The following is a 22,472-nucleotide window of genomic DNA, read 5'->3' as shown; positions in this document are numbered from 1 at the left end:
TCTTGTGTGACTGTTTTGCAGTTTTTGTTATTCTGTATGCTGTTTGTGTCTTTGGAAGTTTGGAAATAATACAAAACAAATCTATTTTAATACTCCAGGAAAGCTTTATCTCAGAGACTAATAAAAGTCCTCCATTAATTTGAAATGTTTACATTTCAATTAATCAAAACATTTTTCAGTCCATTCTCTCCAAAAGAGTACAGCTGCATAAGAAATCCCTTTTAATCTTTAACTAGTCTTAGAAATATCTATTTCAACATCTACATGTGATTATGTGAATTTATTTTTTATGAATTATAGTCAAACATCATATACATGAAATGTATGTGTATACTCACATATGCTTAATTGACGAAAAATTATAACTACACTTTAGATACCTAGTTTTTAAGGTAATATCATTTTAAAAAAAGCATCAGAAAACAGTCTCAATTTCTCTTCCTTATGATGTCTGTAAAATCAAAATCTACTAAACAGAATGGGATAAAAGAAACCCAAACAGCACTCCCCTTTCCTTGACCCTTCCCCCACCTTCAATTATTTTACTTACCTTCTATGATAGTAGGTATTTTCTGCTGAGTATGAATATGGTCTGTCAATATACTGCCAAGGTGCTTGTGGTGACAATTGCAAATCATCCAAATGTTCACTGGAATCTGAAGGCCTAGCATACTTCTCAATAAGAAAAATTTAAAAAAATGTAGTTGGCAATTGCTGCAAATTTGTCACAAGTCACAGAAACAGTAATTCAAAAACCAGAAGTTATCCATGTGAACAGACTTCTGAGCATGGCTGTGACTACACAAATCTAGGACGCCAAAATGTGAAGGTAAACCAGAAAGAGTTTGCAATCTATTACTGCAACAGAAAGGATTCTTAGTAGTGCAATGACCATTAGAAGGTTTACCTTCAAGTAAATAAACAGAGCAAAAAGGTGACTTCAGTTATACTTAAAGTCCTGAAATATAATGAATTATGCATTTGTAAGACTTCTTTATTTTAAGTGTAGGAAATAAAACATTAGTAACAATACTGTGCTTGAATGAGGAAAAAAGAAAACCATAAGAAAACAAAAAGTCACAACTTCAAAGTTTGTCAAGTAACTAGCAGACATTACAGCTCAATGACCTTTAGCTGTTCTGAAAATATTCAGCTGTTGTCATATAATGCAGATCTTAGTATTTCTAAAGTACTGTGTCAACTAGCAATTTTTAATCTACTGCCAAATGTACAGATGAAGAACATCAACTTTTTTTTTTTTTTTTTTTTTTCCCCGCTACTGTGAAGTAAAGTATTGAAATAAACCCAAAATAAAGAAAAAAATAAACAAATGAAAGAAAATTTGAAAAAAAATCGCATTTGGGGATGAAGAGGAAGTCTGAGTCTTCTAAAAGTAACTGTGACTTTTTCATGTCAATAGATTGTCATAATAATCACCCCAGAATAGCATATTCTTAAGAATGAATAAAGACTGAAGACCATGTCCCTAAGAAATGAATAAAGAAAGACTGAAGAGTAAGAAGTTTCGTGACATTACCTTTGTCCAGTGCAGCTGGTTTGAGATTAGGAGTGTTTTTGAAAGGAAATGGGTGGAATCTGGAGTTAGCCATTCATTCCCTATTGCAGCCTGTACAAATGAGTAAAGTCAAATAGTGCACTGATAAAATCAGTTTAGTTTTGATAACTTTTACAAAGTCTCTTTTCAACTGTCTTCTGTACTATTTCAAGTGTTTTCAAGTCATATATCAGAACTGCCACCCGCAGACCAATCACACTCAAAACACCCTTTAAGATTCTATGTTGTACTCTTTGATCTAAAATAAATCAGATTTTATTTTTTTTGCTGTTGTTGCTGTTGTTGATAAAATGCATCTCCTATATCTCAAGTTCTTGTAATTTAACCTCAACATTGTTAGTAAACATAATTTGTTAGAAATGACTGCCAAACTCTGAAAAAATACAGACATAAGATACTTAAAGGCCTAAATACTACAAGGAGTCAATTGCTCATTCTTGAGCAACTGGGTATTTTATACTTAAATGCAGGTGCCTGATCCTGCCCAACCTATTTTTCCTGAGTTGAATGGAATTCATGAATAGTGTTCACTGAAATCTGGGGTTAAAAATGTAAAGTCTGGTGAATAATAAGGCCTATTGAGCACCCTGAAATTCTAAGAGAAAAAAAGGATAATATTTCAGTTATTTTGAAAAAATTCAGGCAGTGGTCATACAATCTGAGCATCCTATAAGCAAAGTTCTTATTTAGAGTGTAAGTGAGTACTGGTGAACCAGTATTCCTCTTCCATTCCAACCCAGGTTCATTGGATATATTTTCAATTTGTCAATTTAGATTTTAATTTAAAGTTTTTAAAATTTAATTTTTATATTTCTACTGTAAAAGATGATTCATTCCAGCATGTTTCCTTGGTTCTGGAATTCTCTATTCTTTGATTACAGTACATTTGGATTTTTATCATTTTATTTACAAATCCAGACTAATTCTATGTTCTCATAAAAAGTACAGAAAACTGTATCATATCTCTGTTCATATCACTGCAGAGACAAAACTATTACATATTCAAGTTACGCAGGTGTCTGCAGTCTGTGAACAGACCAATCAAAATGAATAACTATGAAATAGAGAGAAAATCTGGCCAAAATGTTTCAGTGAAATCAGACCTTCTTTCTATTTTGCCTTCTTTGAATTTACTCTTCAGTTGCATTAAGTCATACTTCTAGCTTTTCAGATAATTGTTAATCTGTTCATTTATATGTCCATCAGATTATGTTTATGTCTAGGACTACATTGAACGTTTTGTCCAGAAGGATGAACCCACGTTGGCTGGGACCAATGACCACGTTGCCCTCAGGTGCTTTTCAGTAACTCCCAGTATAATATTTTCCATAAATTTACCAGGCGCTGAAGTGATATTGACAGGCCTGCAATTATCAGGGTCTTCTTTCTTTACCTGCTGGAAAATTGGAAAATATTTGCCAGCTTCCAGTCAACTGGGACCTCTCCAGATAACCAAGACAGTTGAAAAATAATTGTCAGAGGTCTCTCAATGACTTCAACCAGCTCTCTGAGCACCCTGGGATAGATCCTATCAAGCCCCATGGACTTCTATGTACTCAGGTAAAGCAGCAAATCCCACACAAGTTTGGGGTTGGCTGGGAGTTGATTGTTACCACAGTCATTGTCCTGAAGTTCTGGGCATCTGCAGTCCCAGAGCTGATAATCGATGAAAATGAGACTTATCTTTGCTGGTATATTAAGGTGTATGAAAATGGCAATTTTCTTAAATATTTTTATCTTCCTCTCTTTGCCCAAGAACCGATAAAGCTGGAAAAGAGGTAGATTCCTATTTCATGTAAATATCAATCAAATTCATTTGTTCTGTACAACGATGTGTCCAAGAATGATTTAGGTATTTATATATCTTATATTAATAGTGAATATGACTCAAGCCAGACTGCCAGATTTCAGGCCGACCTCATATCCTAGCTATATGAATTTCTGTCTCTCCAATGAATTTGTTTCTGATAGAAATCAATAAAGTCATGAAATGTGAGAAGTAATATTCTGCAGTTCTATTCAATTTCAGGGAAAAGGAATCACTTAAGTAGCGCACAGAAAAAATATTTTTGTTTTATTTGCTTGCACCATAATTTGGTTAAAATTCTTTTAAAATTCAGGTTGAAACTTTTCTCACAAATACTTTCTTAGCCCAGTGCTTTACAGTAAATAATTTAATATTCTCCATCATGTTCATCATGCTTCTGTTTCTTACATAGGCTATAAAATGTCCTTCAGTGTTCTAAGCGCTGAAAAGAAATATCAATGAAAATAGAAAAACAAGATGCAAGAGTAGAAATATGCAAGACCAAAGCAAAATTAAAAAAAAAAAAACAAAAACAAAAACAAACTGATTTATCACTAAGATTATATCCACTGATATGAAGCATCTTTGGCCCTAGTGTAAGTATGTAGCATATAATAAAAATATACCACACTGTCATTTGCTTTGGCCAACAAAAATAAACACATAATTGATTTTAGATGTGTTATCTTTCACTGTGTTCATGCCCAGAGAGATAGCACTAAGTTCAAGAAACTTCTGTCCATATCTTTCCCATAAACACTGTCCTAAATTATCACTAATGCAAAGTTTATAACACATTTGCCAAAAACTAAGGCTAAAAATTAGATTGATTTCTACTGAGTTAGACTAACAGAAGAAAAAATGCAGCCTCAGATGAATTACAAAACAAATAAAATGATATCATCTGATCACATGTTCAATGTATGCAGGTATTTACTACTACATTCATGTTTATTCCTGAAGACAAAGAAGTAGTTTAACTCTGAAAGGTCAATATGGGGGCTGATACTACCCCATGTTTCCAAATGTGGTAAGCCTCAGAATCACAAGATTAATAATGATCTGACAAAACTGTGAAACTATTTTTTAGAATTAGGGAGAATTTTCTCTTTATACCTCTTTACTTTCATTTCCTCATTGTCTCAGTCACTGCTTTCAGGACAGTAATAGTTTAGCCAGAGTAAATGTATCACTGATATTTACGTAGGGACTTTATTCATATGGTATTTTAAGGTAAAATTGAAAATGTAGTCAATGGAATATTTTTGCAAAAAGAGGAGATTAATACACAAAACTCTCTCAGAACTGAATCATGACTAGTCCCTGGAAATGACAATAAATATTAAGAATGGGAGGGATAAAGAAAACATAGTTTTATTTTAAAAAATGTTTCCACATTACTATTTTATGTAGATAGAATATAGAATTCTTTCCATTAAAAAAAAAAAAATCACCCCGTACATCACCTGCCTGATTTTGCCTAATCTGTTTCTCTGGATTTTTGCTTCCTTTGGTGAGGCAGGCCATTCATTTTATTTTTGGTCTTTAACATCATCTGTAAAGAATGACTTTATTCCAACCAGATTTTGCAAAGAATCTGCCTTCTCTACATTCCAAATAGTTTTGAAGACCAAGACAATACTCAACAAGAGTTAATAGATACATGAAAAACTAAGAATGAATCTTTCCATCAGTCTTCTTTACAGAATACAAGCATAAAGTTCTTCATATTGGAGATGTATTTGCTTTCTACTTTGTTATCCTCTGATTAATATATTTGAATATTGCTAATAAATCAAACAGTTGAAACAAAAAAGACAAATGAAATGCTACTTTAATCCAAGGTCTAAATTTGAACAGCATTCTATGACTATTTCAAAAAAGATCACAAAATTCATTTTTGAGCAACACACACCACATGAAGAAATACTTTTCCTAGACATCCTGTAAGTAACTTAAATGAATGCTCTGGGATTTGGGGCAACAAAAGTGAGAAAGAAGGCATCATATGCTGAATGTTAACTCGGTAGATATTCACAGTAGAAAAGGGCATATGAAAGCAAGCCACATTGAACTGCCTTTCATCTGGCAGAAAGCTGTTAACTTTCTCTTTTGATTCCTGGCAAACATATTTTGTGGTGCATTTCACTCAAACCTAACGCTATTCCAGCACAAAATATTTCACTTAATTTTCACTGGACGTCATTCCTGTCAAAGCCTAAGTATTCCTTTGCATCACATGATGCAAAGCCAGAAAGCAATCAGAGCACATTCTACATAAGCTGTGAAGATCACAACTTCTAGTGCCTGTGTTTGTGTTTATCAGATATTGATTTAGCAAAGACCTACCACTAGGGCTAGGCTATCTATCTACTAGATAACAAGAAAACAAGATTTCAGCATTTTAGATAAGAATAATTTCTAAAAAAGGTAGAAAAGAAAACCTACGTATCTGATCACAGACTAACATGCCATTTATTAATCATATGAAGATATTTTTCATATACATTCATTTAAAAGACTGAGCTCCCAATATGTTACCTGAACCTTTCTCTTTTTTCAAAGAAAAGGATGCACCTGAGGAAATTTTCATCATAGACTCTTGCTTTTCCATTTACACTATAACTGTGTAACAAATTTCATTTAAAAAAGGGATTGTATTCTTTGCAGCATAAAACATATGAAAGTTTGATTCTGATCTGACAATTACAGGCATGCTCTTCTAATTTCTTACGCGTCAAGATAAGGTCAAATTATGGGGACCCTTTAACCTATAGGATATTTCTTTCCTGGCACAAGCTAGAAATCAAGAATCACTGTCACAAGCTCACACAGCCTGGGACAAAACACATCATACAGTATTATCTCAAAAGGAAACAAAACACTGCATGTGTCTAGTGTGGACAAGTGGTAAGTCTGAAAAAGGTGGTGGAAACTAAGAAAAAAAATTATTCTACACGCTGTTTACTTTTCAAGAATTCAAATATACTCTAGCTTTCATTGCTTCTACACTTTAAAAATTAAAAGGAAACAAAAACAAACAAACAAAAAACAACAAACAAACAAACAAAAACAACAGCAACAAAAAAGAAGAATGATCTCCCTAGGACAAACCAGAACTAGGCTAAGTTCTAAATCATAATATAACTCATGGATATTACAGTGTACTTCAGAGGTTGATTTGTTATTTATAATAATGGGAATTTATAGAAATTCACCTGAGCTCGCTTCAAACTCAGGTGATTGGGTTGTTTAGAAGATCTCTGAGCAGTCAGACAGCCTGAACAAGAAACTGCAATGTACTCACAAGTCATTGCCTTATACAAATGCCTTATAAAGGTATCTATTTGTTCTAAGAATATGGGTAATTGCTACCCTGCTGCTCTGGAGTGGGGAAGAAAAAAGAAAAAAAAAAAAAAAGAGTTTGTGTGGCTGACTGCGGTTATGTAAAAAATCTGAAGAAAACTAATCAAGAAGTTTAAAGGCTATCAAAACAGTGTTGCTTAAAAGTTCTGTTCCAGCAAGATCAGAAGCAGAATGCTTTGCCTCAGAGCAGTGGATTTATTCCTTTTGAGGAAGTAAGTTGTGATGGATTTTTTTATTTTTTTTTTAAATTTGGTTGCAACTTAAAAACATTATTTTCTTTTTAAAAAATATGACTAGATATCCCTAACTTAAACAAAACTCAAACCTAGTTTTGCAAAAAATACAGTACTCTCTGTGCCATACAACCATCAATATTGGTACTTGATGAAAATAAGATATTTGTCTGTATGTTGACCTAGTATAGGACAACAGTAGTTTGTTCAGTGACCACGGTTCTCAGAAGATAATTGTCTTAAAAAGTGATTATAGTCAATTAGTTCAACTTACTGACAGTGACATTTTGTAATTGACTCACACCATATTTTCATAACAAAAATAACAATGCTTATAGTTGCATGGTACAGAAAGTAAGAGCTGTGTCAAGCAAATGTATTGTCAGATATTATCCATCAGAGATAAAGAGCTCTGCCTTGTAGAGCTCAACATTTGCTACATGGATGGACTGCTGATGAAAGGTTGTCTTAAGATCAACCTTCTGGAGCATATAGGCTGGAATTCTCCAAAGTCCACATGAAAGACATGAAAATATCACCAAATACCAGCATCATACTCTCAGAGACATCTGCTGGCCAGATCTTTCATCTCATCTGGGATAGCCTGTGTGACACTGCACAAAAAACATACATAAAACAGTAATGCCGTCAACTGTCTCTGAATGCCTTTGGCAATTTATTAGAGCAGAGATGAATACAAGAAGTTAGCAGTAGTTGTAAAGATTAAATAATTACTATTCATGTTATTGTGAGCAAGATAAAGATTTTTCCTACAATTCAATAACATGCAATCAATTTCTCATGTGATATGGAGCCACAGATTTGTACTAATAATATATCACTGCTCAATATGCTTAAGTGGATAAAATAGATCTTTGGAAAAGACTACAGTTTTCCCCATGATGTTTTAAAACATCAACTTCTGCACAGAACTACATGCACTGAATTTACAATTAAGATATTAAAAAGTTATTTAATGAACTGGTACCTAATGGGTGGCTTACTGCACCTTGATGTTTGCAGCTTATTTAAATAGAAGCTTGCACACTAGTGACTTTGTGAACTGCAAGATAATACATAATGAAATCACTGTAACTGAAATCTTACATTGGATACAAATGGATATAAAAATAAGGATCATACCAAAGAACAACAAATGATGATTTAGTAGATATTATTTAGTATTTTTGTATTAGGTCGTAATAAGGAAAGGTTATTCTCTCATTACATTCACTCTAACCAGCAGTAAAATCTGCAGTACAAAATGGCATCCAGATATTTTTTAGCTCTTCCTTCACACTCCAGCATATGGGATCTCTTAGCCCAGCAATAAGTACTCCTCTCTACACACTTTTTTGAGGCCCATCAGATAGCCACTAATATAAAGTGTCATTATTTGACTCTGCTTCTGCACTTTGCTATAAAAACACTGAGACCAGACAGGAGGGACATAGAAGCAAAGATTTCTCCAGGCATTTTGTTTCAGCTAAAGTAAAAAGTCCATGTGATTTCTTCATTTTGCACACAGATAATAACATGTTACAACTGTATCATTCATCACTATTTCACGCAAACTTTTCAGTAGGTCTGTCTTAAAACTACTACTACATACAATCTAGTGAACATGATATGCTTGCAACAAACAAAGGAAAAAATATGACAAACATCACAGTGAATGAGAAATTTCTGAATTCCATTTACAGACAATCTTCAACTCTGAAATGTTTAATCACTGATATCCTTTCTAGGGTTAAACATTTTAAATTTACCACATACACAACTTGGAAGAAAACACGTATTATATTTTTCATCACAACAAGCTAAGGGATTGAGTAATTTATTTGACATTGATCTCCAGTTCAGCCTTTGAGTCTGATGCACAAATTAAAATGTTAGTCTGGTGATTTTGAAAAAAAGAAAAAGATGGATGGCAACTCCAGAAAGTGTTACAGTGCAAGACTCACTGAAATGATCTGGCCTTTATTTTCCTGCCTCCTCCACTCCTTCCTTTTCTCCTTGGCCTCAGGAGTACCTGTCCAGATGTGATTCTTGCTGACAGTTGGAACAAAATTGTTCACATAATTTGCAGTTAAGCAAAAACAAACACACCAAACAAGATTACTTGGGCAGGGGAGCGAAGAAATCCTGGCTCAACCAACTTAAAGTATATGAGATTCTGGACTACAGGCTGAATAATTCAAAACGTCATTTTCCTTATTTTCTACATATGAACAATTCCTCATGAATACGAACATTTATATACACATTGTAATCAGTTACTAGGATACTAAAAAAGAAAAATTTAAAAGAAAAATAGTTGTTTCCTTATTCTCATTTATTTCCTATTTAACTACAGAAATATATGGCGTTCTATGGTGGGCGCGACATTAATAGCAGAATAACTACCAGAACATCTCAAAGAGCAGGAAGCAATTATTCCATGATGAATACATTTAAATGAGTTATATATACCAAACAATTCTTTATTTCTGGACACTGAACATGTTAATTCTAGCCCTGATATTCCTTTTAATTTCTTTTATTTTCAACACTTACATGATCATTTTAGAATAAGTATACTTTATACTTGACATGAAATTTTTATATGCTAATGGATATGCTTACTTCATGAGATATGAAATCATCCACATTTATTTCTTCATAGTTATCCACTTCATCACTTTTAACAGCTGCAAGCACACTGGCCAGTTTCCTTCGCAAAAGAAAGCCCTTCCAAGATGCCTAAACAAAAAATTTAAAGCATGTTATACAAAGTCATAGATCAAACCCAAATCCAGATTCTCTATGTTATCCCATTAGGAAGATAAAACATCTTGGGTCCCGGTTTAATAGCTCAATGATCTGTTTTTTGAACTTTATGTGACATTTAAAACTACAAGACAAATTAAATGCCAGCATATGTCTAAAGCTTAGAGTACTCAAGAGGCTCTCCACAAGTAAGCAGAAAGGAATCCTGCAACTCCCTCAACTACAAACCTGGGTCAACTAATTAATTATTTGACAATTCCTTGAGGGACTATTATAAATTGAAGGGAAAGACTACATAAGAAAATGCTGTGTGTTAACTTCCAAATCACTGAGAATAAAAATACACTTATACTAAATGTTTTTTAGTTTACAAGTAGCTATTCTTGGAGACTTCTCATGCAATTGACCTAGGTCAGTTACTCTCTCTTAACAGTCTAAGATCTTTATTTAAAAATAAAAAAATACCAGTAGAAATATTAAAACAAAGAAGCACTTTAGAAATTAGATGCTAGAAAAAGTAGGAAGAAATTATGAACACATACCAACCTACAGAACCAGATCCAGGAAAACACTTCAGAGATCATAATGAAATAGATGGAAACAGCAAAACTAATTTCAAGACAGCAACTCACTCCCAAATCACTGTTTGACATAATTAGAATTGAAGATGTCATAAACATTTAAAATACTATGCAGAAAAACACCTCTCTTGAAAAATGAAGTGTTGCCAGCATTTAACAGCTTTGCAGTGAAAGCATTAAAACAGGAAGGATAAATCTTATACTCTGGTTTAGCATTTAGCTTGTTCATTTATCTTAAATAATTATCTAACTGCATAAGTCGCTAAAAATATTGCTGGTTTAAGACACACAGTTGTTCACAGTTGTTCAATATGATTAAATATATTAGATCTGCTTTCTTATAGTTTCATTAGCATATTTTTTTCCTACAGATCTTCATAAACACCCAGATAGAGCATTACTGAGGATAAAGCAAAAAATATATTTCATTCAACAAATACTTTAGTTTTAACTAATGCAATGGAGAAAAAAAACACATTCTTAATAGTACGTACAGAAGGATAAACTTGAAGACATCTGTTAACACAGATCTATGAATGCAGATCAGCACTCAACTGAGATCAAAAATACAAATTATATTATGGCAGTTTTAAAGAAATGAGACAGTAAACTGCCTTACTGTATAAATTCCTGATATACCTACCTCTGGAATGCAGTCCTAGTTACTCCTATTTACTCCTTTAAAAAAGGATAGAATAGAATACAGGTTCAGAGAGAGAAAAAGATAAGTACAGTGTAGTGTGAAGAGACTAAGTGGATTGAACTCATTAAGGAAAGAGTGAATATAAGACTAGATATGAAAGACCTACAAATACATAAAATGCAGAGAAAAGTCTATTTTTATCCACATTAACTTTGAAAATCATCAGGTTTGGGACAAAGAAAAATGGATTAGATAAATTTATGCAGATAACACTTAGCATACTATCTACACACTGTACTCAAGAAACAAATTGAGCAATAGTGGAAAAAATTGTTTAAAAATATAAAAAAACCAATGACCCTGGCAACATGGCATATAGATTCAATATCTCTTTAGAAAACTAAACAGAGCCAGGCATGGACTTGAACTCACACAAATAGTAAACTTCTAGCCTAGTACCTAGCATAGAACAACTTAAGCCATGGTGAGTTGCCAACGGCAGTATGAATGAGGGAATCCTTCTTTTTGGGAGATGAGAAAACAATGTAAGGCAGGTAAGTAGAATGGGAATGATGAATGCTTTGCTGTATAGATATGAGACATATTCTATAACTTATGCAGCATTTGCCAGCTTAATAGCATAGATATTCACCCCAGAAAGATCATGGGCACAACATGTCATAAACATAATACTAGAACTACAAAAAAATTTTAATTCAGGGAAACATTGAATAAAGCGAAAATATTTTTATGCTTTTACAAAACATCTTGTAAAGAAGGCTATTAGAAATATTAAGTTTAAAATGTTTGAATAAAAAAAACTTTAACAACAGATCTATTGATAAGTTCATAAGTAAAAATAGACATGAGATATAAAGTACACAAAATTAGTAAGTTATTTTCCTTACTAAATCTGAAAATTGGCAAAGAGAATGCTGCAAACAAACCTGGATTACTGTGGCAGCTTCATGTTTCTGTCTTGAAGCCTCTCCAAAACGACAATTTCTTGTTTTGGCACAGCCAGTCTTCCTCCTGGTATGGTACTTCCTCCAATGAGACTGGATCACTGATGCTGCCAAATGTAACCTAATGTAATGAAAATAAGTACCTTCATGAATGCCATAACCTCACCAGCAAACATGGGTTATCACAGCTGTCTGACCATAAAACCACTGAAAGAACAGCACTATGTATTACAAGGCTATGACATCAAATGATAAATTACAACCTAGATGCAGTATAAATGTTCAGAAACATAGGAGCATATTTACTCCATATAGCTTTGGAAGGACTTTCATTCATAACATTAATTAGACTCTACATTCACTGGAGAGGAAGAGTCTCCTCAAATCAAAGATTAGAAGCAGAAATAGTTTAACAGTAAGTAAGTAATCTGTCAAAGGAGGGGGGGAGGGTGTGGGAAACGGAGGCATTTATCTTCTATATTTAAAAATATTAGAGGTGGCTAATTTGAATACCGAAAACTGCATTATATAAATATCTCCAATGGAGCAGAAACAAAAAACTGACAAAGCACCATTCAATCTTTTGCCTACTTTTTGCCTCCAGTTTAACACTACTGGCCATTAATTATATATGCACATTTTCTATGCTGGCTATTGCTTCGAAAGCTTGTTCAGTGTCTGAGCTTTCTAAATATGTAGTCATTTTTTTTTGAAAGAGAAATAATTTAATGCAGTTTTGCATTAGCACATTACTATCTCAGAATCCTCCACAAAATTCACATTACAGTTGACCAGTGGGTTTCAGAAAAAAATATCTAAATTTCTCCCTCTGTTTACATATCTTCTTTCTTTGTATAGTGCATTTATTTAAATAATGAAAGACTTCGAGCAAAAAAGATGTTGCAGCACAAGTCACAGCATAGTTCAGAGTTTAAGCCAGAAGCAAGCAGTGCAAAAAGTATTCAAGTATTTCTCCTTACAATATGTTTATTAAGCTTACCCATGAGTGTGTATTTTTGAACAAATTGTTATGAATTCATAACTGAATTTTTGGGTCCTTATGAAAAACTTCAGCTTTTGTTTTCAGTGACTGTACAACCAGAACCATACACCAGCAGCAAATACATTCCCAAGAGGTAATAAACCAATTTGTTTTATGCAAGAGAATATTTGGGGGCACAGAACAAGTTGAACTGCCCCTTCACCTCTGCTTCTACTTGTAAGAAGTGGGTTGAGGCATGTTGGAGGAGTATCAAGGGCAGGGCAGACTGTTAGCTCCTCAATCATCACAACAGCAGGAGACTGGCCTAAGGTCAAAGGAATATGATGGTATATTTAAGTAACTTTTACATCTTGGCTTCTAAATGATATTGACTGTAAACTTTACATAGATGAACCTTGAATGTATTGTGAACAATACAGTAGAAAACTTTTCACTAGTTTGTAGTTTAAGTTCCATCCAAATTCCAACAAATAACCTAGTATTTTCACCTCAAAAGTTGTATATTTATGTGTTTGTGTCATAAATGCATTGCAAAAAAGGAAAAGTTAGGAGATCAAGAGAAAGTTTTAAAATTTTCTCATTAGACAGTATTTTAAACTTAAGTGTATACTTCTCTATGCTCTAGTATATTATCTGATAAAATATCATATGGAATCATATGGAAATATCATATGTATCACCCTAAAATAATTATTTTCTAATCAACTTCAAAATATTACTTACACACTATCTGCTCAATGTGTAAGTTTTAAACAGGAAATCCTCACTCCTATTGCCTATCCATTTGACCTATTTGAAAGCAAACCAGTCTGTCTTACCTTTCTGTATTATTCTCAAAATCTCTTCCCATATTACTTTCTATAACTGAATGTTGCAGTGTGAGCTGAGCAGATATGTTCTTGTTGCCATTGCTCTCCCCACTGTAATTAATACAAGACTCAGTGCTCTTCTGCCTCATTCTGTGATCTTCTTTATTTTCCTTTTGGTGCACAGATATGGAGGAGTTAATGAATGTGGCCTGAAAATGGCCATCAGTAATCCATCTTTCAGAAGGATGCAACAAGACCTGTTTATTTTCTGTCACACCCATGACAGAGAGGTTATTTTCCTGTAGGCAGCCAGTGGATGCTTGCTTTAAATGATTTTGCAGTGCTTCTGGTCTACCTCTGTCAGTAGTGCTAAGTTCACCATACTCATGTGCACATCGATGTTCAATGCTAAGTTTCATCAACTGATTAAAATACCAGCATTGCTTCTGCACAGCATCAATGGAAGAAGCAATTCTGAAAAGAAAGATAAAAATATTATTCCATATATTTCAAACTGTGAACAATTTAAAAAATATGTTATCTTTACAAACCACTCTATATTCTGAAGTACCCCCACATTTCCATACACTTACAGTGAACAGTAATTACTCTGAAAATCAGCTACAATGTTTACAAACCTTAAATATATTTTCATTTTTTTAGTAATATCTAAAGTATGCTAATATATATTAGACTGCTTATTTTACTTTATGATTTTGTAACTTTTTCAATGGTTTCAGTCTGAAATAGGCACTATTTCACTCTTCTTTTTCTGTATGATTAGGGTCATACAAAGCCAAAAATATTAGAAGATTTGATGTAAATTGTTACAAAATCTATAAAGTCTTCATCATCCATTTTTCATTTAGGACCTATGAAATGAAATATAAAAGTAACAGTGTTTTTAGAATTTGACTAGGACTACAGCAGGAAAAGTCAGACTTCAATTCCAAACAACAAACCACAAAACTAGAGAGAATACAGGAAAACAGAAACTTTTAAATGTAAATACTTTCATAATATATGGGATGGTGCTAGACTAAAGTTCCTGAAAAATTACATTTCTCTGCTTTTTTTTTTTTTTTTTTTTCTCCAATACTAGTGGAGTTCCTGCTTATCTTTGCTTACTTTTGACTTGGGGTTTTATACTAAGCTGTATTAGCCTAGTATACCAATAAAACTGAGTAAAAGAATCATACAAGGCATCTGATTTCCCATCTGATTGTTAGAACGAGTCCCAGAACATTCACCTATGAAATCTGGCTCTGATTAGTTGTGCTACACCATCTAGGACCAGGGCAAGTAAGAGCAAATATGAACTAATTGTTGCAGATACAGAAGGCTGTCTGTATTTAGACAGTGTTTATCTATTATAATATGTAGCAGGTACTTTTGGAACCAGCAAAACATTTTCCTTTGATAGCAAAGATAGATGCAGAGATTTGTAATCTGGAGCTATTTTCAGAAGAGCAAAAAGTCAATTCTAGGTCAGCAATGCAAGATAAAAAGTTGAAATAAAATCAGTTTTCTCAGGAGTCTTGAAAAAGTAAGTTCTAAGATAACAGTCGGAGTAACAGAATTTCCTGTTTATCACTCTTGAAAGGTGAAGCTTTTATAACACTTTTCTTTTGAAAAGAATTGTTGCCTTAATAACCACTTACTCTAGCAAAGTCTAAATAAGAAATTCTTCAATTATTAAGAACACTTAGGATCAGATCTTAAATTAGAGGAAGAAAGACACACTTTCTCTGCTAGTATATGTTCAATGCTGTCATCCAAACTATGAGTGGCTAAATCTGAAGCCAAATTCACACAATCTAATTATACAACTCATTATGCATTAGCTCTACATTTGTCTGCCCACTACACATTACATTTTTCCTGTTAATTTAACAAATATGGTAACAATTCCTAAAAATGATTTAAATCAACATATGTATTTGCTTGAGGATCTAACAAGCTCTAACTGCCTAGGACACTACACAGTAAGAAAAGTAATTTCTTCATCAAGAAATACTGATACAATGTTTAAGAAGACAAATTTAGTAGAAAATATTTCCAAAGTTCTACAAAATACAGTGAGAAGACCAGGGGAAAAAAAGAAAAAAATAAAGATTATTTCCCATTCTTTTGTTTTTTTCTAACTTTGGCTTAACATTCTTCTGTTTGTTTGATTGCTTGTTTATCTTTGCTGAGGCTTAGGATTAAAACTTTGGGGAAAAGAACAGACTTTTACAAACTGGGCAAAATAAGCTTCTAAAAGAAAAACATGTCTTAAAAGTACTATTCTGAGTACTCTTCATTCTTAAAAAACAGAAACAAGCAAAGGAAAAAAAAACGCCCAAAACTGTGAATGGAGTAGGATGTTTCTGCATCCTCTCCTTTGTCAATTCCAGTGGCATCTTGAACAGCTGTTTTCACTTTTTCAGTGGCTATGCATGTGAGAACTAGAAACAGTAGAGAAGACTGAAAGCCAACTGAAAATTTAGGTGGAAAATAATGTGGTCACCAAAGGTCTTATTTTTTTTAACAGAAGCAGCTTTTTGGGGAGTTGCTAGATAACTATAACTGTATTTTGGATTCTCTTGCAAAAGTGAAGATCAAAGGACAAAAGTTTTTAAAATGGGGTTTGTGCATTAGGTGGCAGTTAGTTCAGTGTCTCAGGCCAACAGGGATTTTTTTCAGCTGTAGAGAGGAAAAAAAATAGTATAGGCTTGGGGTATGCCCACCCTGTCAAAGCTGCTGGTTTCTCAGTGCCTTAGTGACTGCATTCCTGGTATGAGAGATCTGATCCTGGTCACTTACTCAAACCACAAAAAGGAAGCAGCAATCACAAAACAAACAAACAAACAAACAAACAAACAAACAAACAAACAAAAACAAAAAAAGCCATGCACAACTTATTTACCTTCTTATTGGGAACAAAAACCAAAAAAACAAAAAACCAAAACAACAACAACAACAAAAAGTAAAAAGTAAAAAGAAAGCATTAAGACCTCTGACACCAAAAGATCTCCTTTTCAATTAATGTAAATTCGTTGTTTGCCTTTAAGACCTCTTTTTGTGTTATAGATCTGTTTATACTAACTAGTTTGGAAATGCTTCTTCGTTAAGATATAACTTACATAACTTTGTTAAGATAGAACATTCTATGATTCTATGATAAGCAAGGTTCTGTGTTAGCATCTAGACAAAACAATAAATGTGATTATCCTTACGGACACACCAGAATTCATACTGTCTGGTTGCTCAGTATGTCATATAATGTAGCAGCCTCACTACAGAAAGTTTTATGGCTTTCAGCTTTGATGAGCACATTATCTTATGTTTAACGGCCACCCACCACCTTGATTTGACCTTAACAACTGAAAGCATGTTATGCTCCACATAAATTTTAGCACAGTCACAAAGGATGCACTGGTTTTGTGGAAGGAGAATGAGAGAACAAACCAGAAGAGGAAAATATCAATCTTCAGTCACAAAGTTTGACTGTGCTGGTATAGCAGCCTTGCTAGTACTTGTATACCAAGACATTGCTTTCACAAACAAATTCTAGGAACCGAAAGATTTCTTAACAAAAGATGTCTATTAGGGTTCAGCCAGGGACTTCAAGAAAAGATAAAAGCACTAGAAACAGATTATTAATCATGGGGAACCATACACTGACTTAAAATTCAGCATAAAAAATCTCACAGAGGCAAAAAAGGCAGATAACAAAAAGCCAGATGTGCCTACCAATAGCAGTTTTCTCCTGGCCACTGCTACTAAAACATAGATATAATTCTACTCCTAACTGTATGATAGCTTAATGTCATATTTTTAATGTTGCAGCTCTACTGTGATTTTCATAAGTTAATTAGTTGAGAAGTTATTCAGAAGTTTCATATACAAACTGTTATTTTTACCTGTTTTTAAGAGGAACATGCACATTTTGATATACAGCACGTTCAAATAGTACACTCCAATTTTAACTGAGCTTTTTTTTGTAATATTGTCTAGCATTATTTCAGATGCTCAGCTGCAGGTTACAAAGTTATTTAACAAATCTAACAAACACATGAAGGAGCTTGTGATTTATATGCTCTGTTCTGCGATCCTGCTTAAGAAATTCTAGTAATTTTCACTATATTATACAAACAGTACTTTAAAAGTTCCTCTAGACAGACATCTGCATATCTCATTACTGAAAACAAATGCAGCCACTGTGATTTATGTAAGTTGCTCTGAAAGTAATGCCATCTTCTTATTTCCATGGAAACTGCAACAGATACAAAGAACACATAACACTATTTGATAGAGGGGATTCTTAACTACAAAACACTATTTTTCAACACAGTCACAACCTTTAGCTGATTCACGAGTGAGCTGATCAAGACGCTCTTCATTTTGTGGTGTGACTGCTATGAGTAGCTGTCCAGATGTGGCTTGTCTTTCTGATCACTGTTGCCATAGTTTAAAAGTTTACCACTCAGCAACTCACTGTGTTCACATCCACTGTCTGGTCTCCACAAACTCTCAGCATGCATCACTGAATATTAATGGATGCCATTTTTTCTACATGAAGGAATTCAGTGTCACACCTTTGCTTCACATGTACTTCCATATCAAAATGCCATTTGTATGGGAGATTGGTAATCACAGCCTGAACCTCTGATTAATCAGCTGAGGCAAGTATGGGGTCAGCTGTGGGAGCACAGGTGAGAGTGATGTAGCTGTGCTCCCGGGAGGGGTGGAGCTTGACTCCATCCCCTCTGAGACCTCATTTAAGGGCTGACTCCCACTGGAGCAGTATCTCTTGGAGATCGCTCACCAGGGAGGACTGCCTCAGCTGCTTCAGTCAAGGCACCACCGTTGGTGAGTTTTCCCTTTACTCATTCACTTATATACCTTCTGTACATTTTGTTTCCATCTGTACATTTAAAACCAATACATTTGGCGAGCCAGGCAGGAGCCTGCAAATATCGGAAAAAAAAAATGTCTTTCCTGTGGAATGTGTTTAGCTGGTTCAAGGGGGAGAAGATCACCCCCTTAGGGAAAATCCTCCCTGGACAAATACCAGGGTTTGAGGCGTCCCCATATTTTCAATTAGCGACGATTATCGAACAATGGGGGCCCTTACGGGTAACGGGCAATATGTCCCCTTACCATCTAACTGAATACTTTCAGGGGTTGCAAAAAGATATTTTGACAACCAAAGAAAGGCAAATGGCTGCATCCATGGCTGCTTGGCCTTTATTGAATGCTTTAAATCAGGCAGAGGTTAAATCAGATAAGATTGAACATGAAAATCAATTATTAAAAGCCCGCATTGAAAAATTGGAGGGCGAAATTAATCTATTAACGGGGAAAAATTCATCATTTTTTTCAAACACCCCCCAAATTAGATATATTACAATGGATGATAGTAAGGATCCTGAAACATCGGATCAAACTAAGGTCACTAAATCTGACCTAGAAGAGCCACTTAAGACGGACTTATTAGAAGTCCGTCCTATGGTAACCCAAAAAACAAAAAAAGTCCAGGAGCGACCAGCAGGGGTGCCTCCTGATCAATGGACCCCTGCTGACTCCTATTTACACGTAACAGCACGTCCATACACACCCACCGAACTTATGGATCTAGTACAGCGCTTCAGGCAAAGACCGAGGGAAAGTGTCCCAGCCTGGCTGTTACGATTATGGGACTCGGGAGCAGAAAGTGTAATAGTTAGCGGCTCCGAGGTATCTAAACTAGCAACTATAACAGTCCATCCTGCCCTGAGGCAGAGATTGTACTCAGGGTCCCAGTTCCCTGAAGAGAATCATTCGATCGTAGATTGGATAATGGCTGCCTGCCGTATGGTATGGTCAAATAAAACAGACATGCCAATACATACAGGAATGTGGTCTTCTATGGAAGACCTACAAAATTATATCCGGGAACTAGGCATGCGAGAGGCTGTCTATGAAGATGTATCTGTTAGTCCGGACATGGTGAAGTTTTCCGCGGGAATGAGGGACCTAATCTTACAACAGGCTCCCTCACATATGTATGGAACATTGGTTTCTATATTGAATCCTCTAGTGGCCGCAGAGGCAGCAGTCCAACATGCTGCCCAATTGGTAGCGGACCTGGGGGAAACGGAGCGCCTAAGAACCAAGCGCAATATTAGAGTGATTGAAGATCCTGAAGTTTTTCCAATAGCCCGAGCCAGGAGATCGGCTCCACGAACCCCTCGGGCGGGACCCATTAGGGTGTCCCGAAAACAAATGTTTAATGATCTACTCCGAGCAGGTGTTCAATTTGCCAAAATTGATGGGCAGCCCAATCACGTTCTGCTTCAGTTGTGGAAACAGCTGAAGGATGAACAAAAATTTCAAAACCGCCCCAAAAGACCGGGGATAAGGCTTATAGAACGACGACCAACAACAGTTTGGAATCTAGAAGACTTTATCGTGCCAAATAGGAAAAAGAGGCCACCTCAGGTGCCTCGGGTCACAGTACCAGAGGCATCAGAGGTAAAAGACCTGAATCTGGCCCAGTTTATGGCGTGATGAGGGACGTCAGTCACCCTAGGGCCTCTAGACGGGACCGGAGGCCCTATGTGGAATTGACAATATATTGGTCCCGAGAAAATGTGCAGAAGGTTATGGCCCTCGTTGATACTGGGGCGGAAACATCTATAATATATGGAGACCCAACAAAATTCAGAGGGAACAAAGTAATGATTGGAGGCTTTGGGGGACAGACCGTTCCAGTCACCCAAACTTGGGTAAAATTGGGGGTCGGGCGCCTCCCACCACGGGAGTACAAGGTATCTATTGCTCCAATTCCGGAGTACATATTGGGAATTGATATCTTGTGGGGTCTGGCTCTCCACACAACAGTGGGAGAGTTCCGGTTGCGGCAGAGATGCATTAGTATCCGGGCAATTCAGACAATATTGAGAGGCCATGCAAAACATGAGCCTATTTGTCTGCCCAAGCCACGTCGGATTACTAATGTAAAACAGTACAGACTCCCAGGTGGGCAGGATGAAATAACAAAAACAGTACAGGAATTAGAAAGAGTGGGTATTATAAGGCCTGCACATAGCCCGTACAACTCCCCAATATGGCCAGTGCGAAAATCGGATGGAACATGGAGGATGACAGTAGATTACAGGGAATTAAACAAGGTCACGCCGCCCGTTCATGCAGCCGTACCCAATATTGCCTCCCTAATGGACACACTAAGTAGAGAAATTAAAACGTATCACTGTGTCCTAGACTTAGCGAATGCATTCTTCAGTATTCCAATTAGTGAAGAATCACAAGACCAGTTTGCATTCACATGGGAAGGCAGGCAGTGGACTTTTCAGGTTCTGCCGCAAGGGTACGTGCATTCACCTACTTTTTGTCATAATTTGGTGGCGCGTGATCTGGCTAAGTGGCAGAAGCCACATAATGTAAATTTATATCATTATATTGATGACCTCCTGTTAACATCCGATTCATTAGAGGCGGTGAGACAAGCAGCAGATTTATTGATAGCTTATCTGCAGAAGAGAGGGTGGGCTATAAACCCACAGAAGGTGCAAGGTCCGGGGCTATCTGTAAAATTCCTGGGAGTAATTTGGTCCGGAAAAACCAAAGTACTACCCAGTGCAGTAGTGGATAAAGTCCAAGCGTTCCCAGTCCCTACAACATCGAAACAGCTACAAGAGTTCTTAGGTATATTGGGGTATTGGCGCTCCTTTATACCTCACTTAGCTCAGTTGTTGAGGCCATTGTATAAGCTTACCAAGAAGGGTCAATCGTGGAACTGGGGGAAGGTAGAACAAGATGCTTTCCAACAGGCAAAGCTGGCAGTTAAACAAGCCCAGGCATTGGGTATATTTGATCCGACCCTCCCAGCTGAACTAGACGTTCATGTTACCCAGGATGGTTTTGGCTGGGGCCTGTGGCAACGCCAGAGTTCTGTTCGAACCCCCATTGGATTCTGGTCTCAGGTTTGGCACGGAGCAGAAGAAAGATACAGCATGATTGAAAAACAGTTATTGGCTGCCTATTCAGCGTTACAAGCGGTAGAGCCAATAACGCAAACAGCAGAGGTTATAGTTAAAACTACATTACCGATCCAGGGGTGGGTAAGAGATCTAACTCACCTTCCTAAGACAGGGGTGGCCCAAGCACAGACGGTAGCACGATGGGTCGCCTATCTAAGTCAAAGAAGCAGCCTGTCTTCGTCTCCACTCAAGGAGGAATTACAGAAGATCCTAGGCCCAGTGACATATCGCAGTGATACGCCGAAAGAACCAATGGTCGCTCCACCAGAGAAGAGCCCTGTTCAGGAAGGAAGATATCCTATTCCTGAAGATGCCTGGTATACGGATAGGTCCAGCAGAGGCAACCCGAGCAGGTGGCGAGCTATAGCATACCATCCCTCTACTGAGACAATCTGGTTTGATGAGGGGGATGGTCAGAGCAGCCAATGGGCAGAATTACGAGCCGTGTGGATGGTTATAACTAAAGAACCTGGTGATGGCATCCTGAACATCTGTACGGATAGTTGGGCCGTGTACCGGGGGCTTACTCTGTGGATTACGCAGTGGGCTACCCAGGAATGGACTATCCACGCCCGACCGATCTGGGGGAAAGACATGTGGGTAGACATTTGGAATACAGTCAAACACAGGACGGTATGTGTCTACCATGTCTCTGGTCATCAACCCCTGCAGTCACCAGGAAACGATGAAGCG

At 36.0% G+C, this 22,472-nt stretch overlaps 1 protein-coding gene across 1 annotated transcript in view; it reads right to left on the bottom strand.

The window, feature by feature from the left end:
* Positions 1-22,472, bottom strand: part of LRRIQ1 (leucine rich repeats and IQ motif containing 1) — a 98,105-nt gene that overhangs the window by 44,529 nt on the left and 31,104 nt on the right. The window contains exons 16-20 of the mRNA XM_072339853.1: positions 13,762-14,226; positions 11,923-12,061; positions 9,608-9,724; positions 1,538-1,627; positions 551-672 (exon numbers count right to left, since the gene is read on the bottom strand). Of these exons, the coding sequence (XP_072195954.1) occupies positions 551-672; positions 1,538-1,627; positions 9,608-9,724; positions 11,923-12,061; positions 13,762-14,226 (933 nt within the window). The remainder of the gene's footprint in view (positions 1-550; positions 673-1,537; positions 1,628-9,607; positions 9,725-11,922; positions 12,062-13,761; positions 14,227-22,472) is intronic.

The sequence above is a fragment of the Excalfactoria chinensis genome, chromosome 1 (assembly GCF_039878825.1).
Source record: "Excalfactoria chinensis isolate bCotChi1 chromosome 1, bCotChi1.hap2, whole genome shotgun sequence".
Classification (NCBI taxonomy): Eukaryota; Metazoa; Chordata; class Aves; order Galliformes; family Phasianidae; genus Excalfactoria; species Excalfactoria chinensis.
This window is presented reverse-complemented; position numbering and strand designations above follow the sequence as displayed.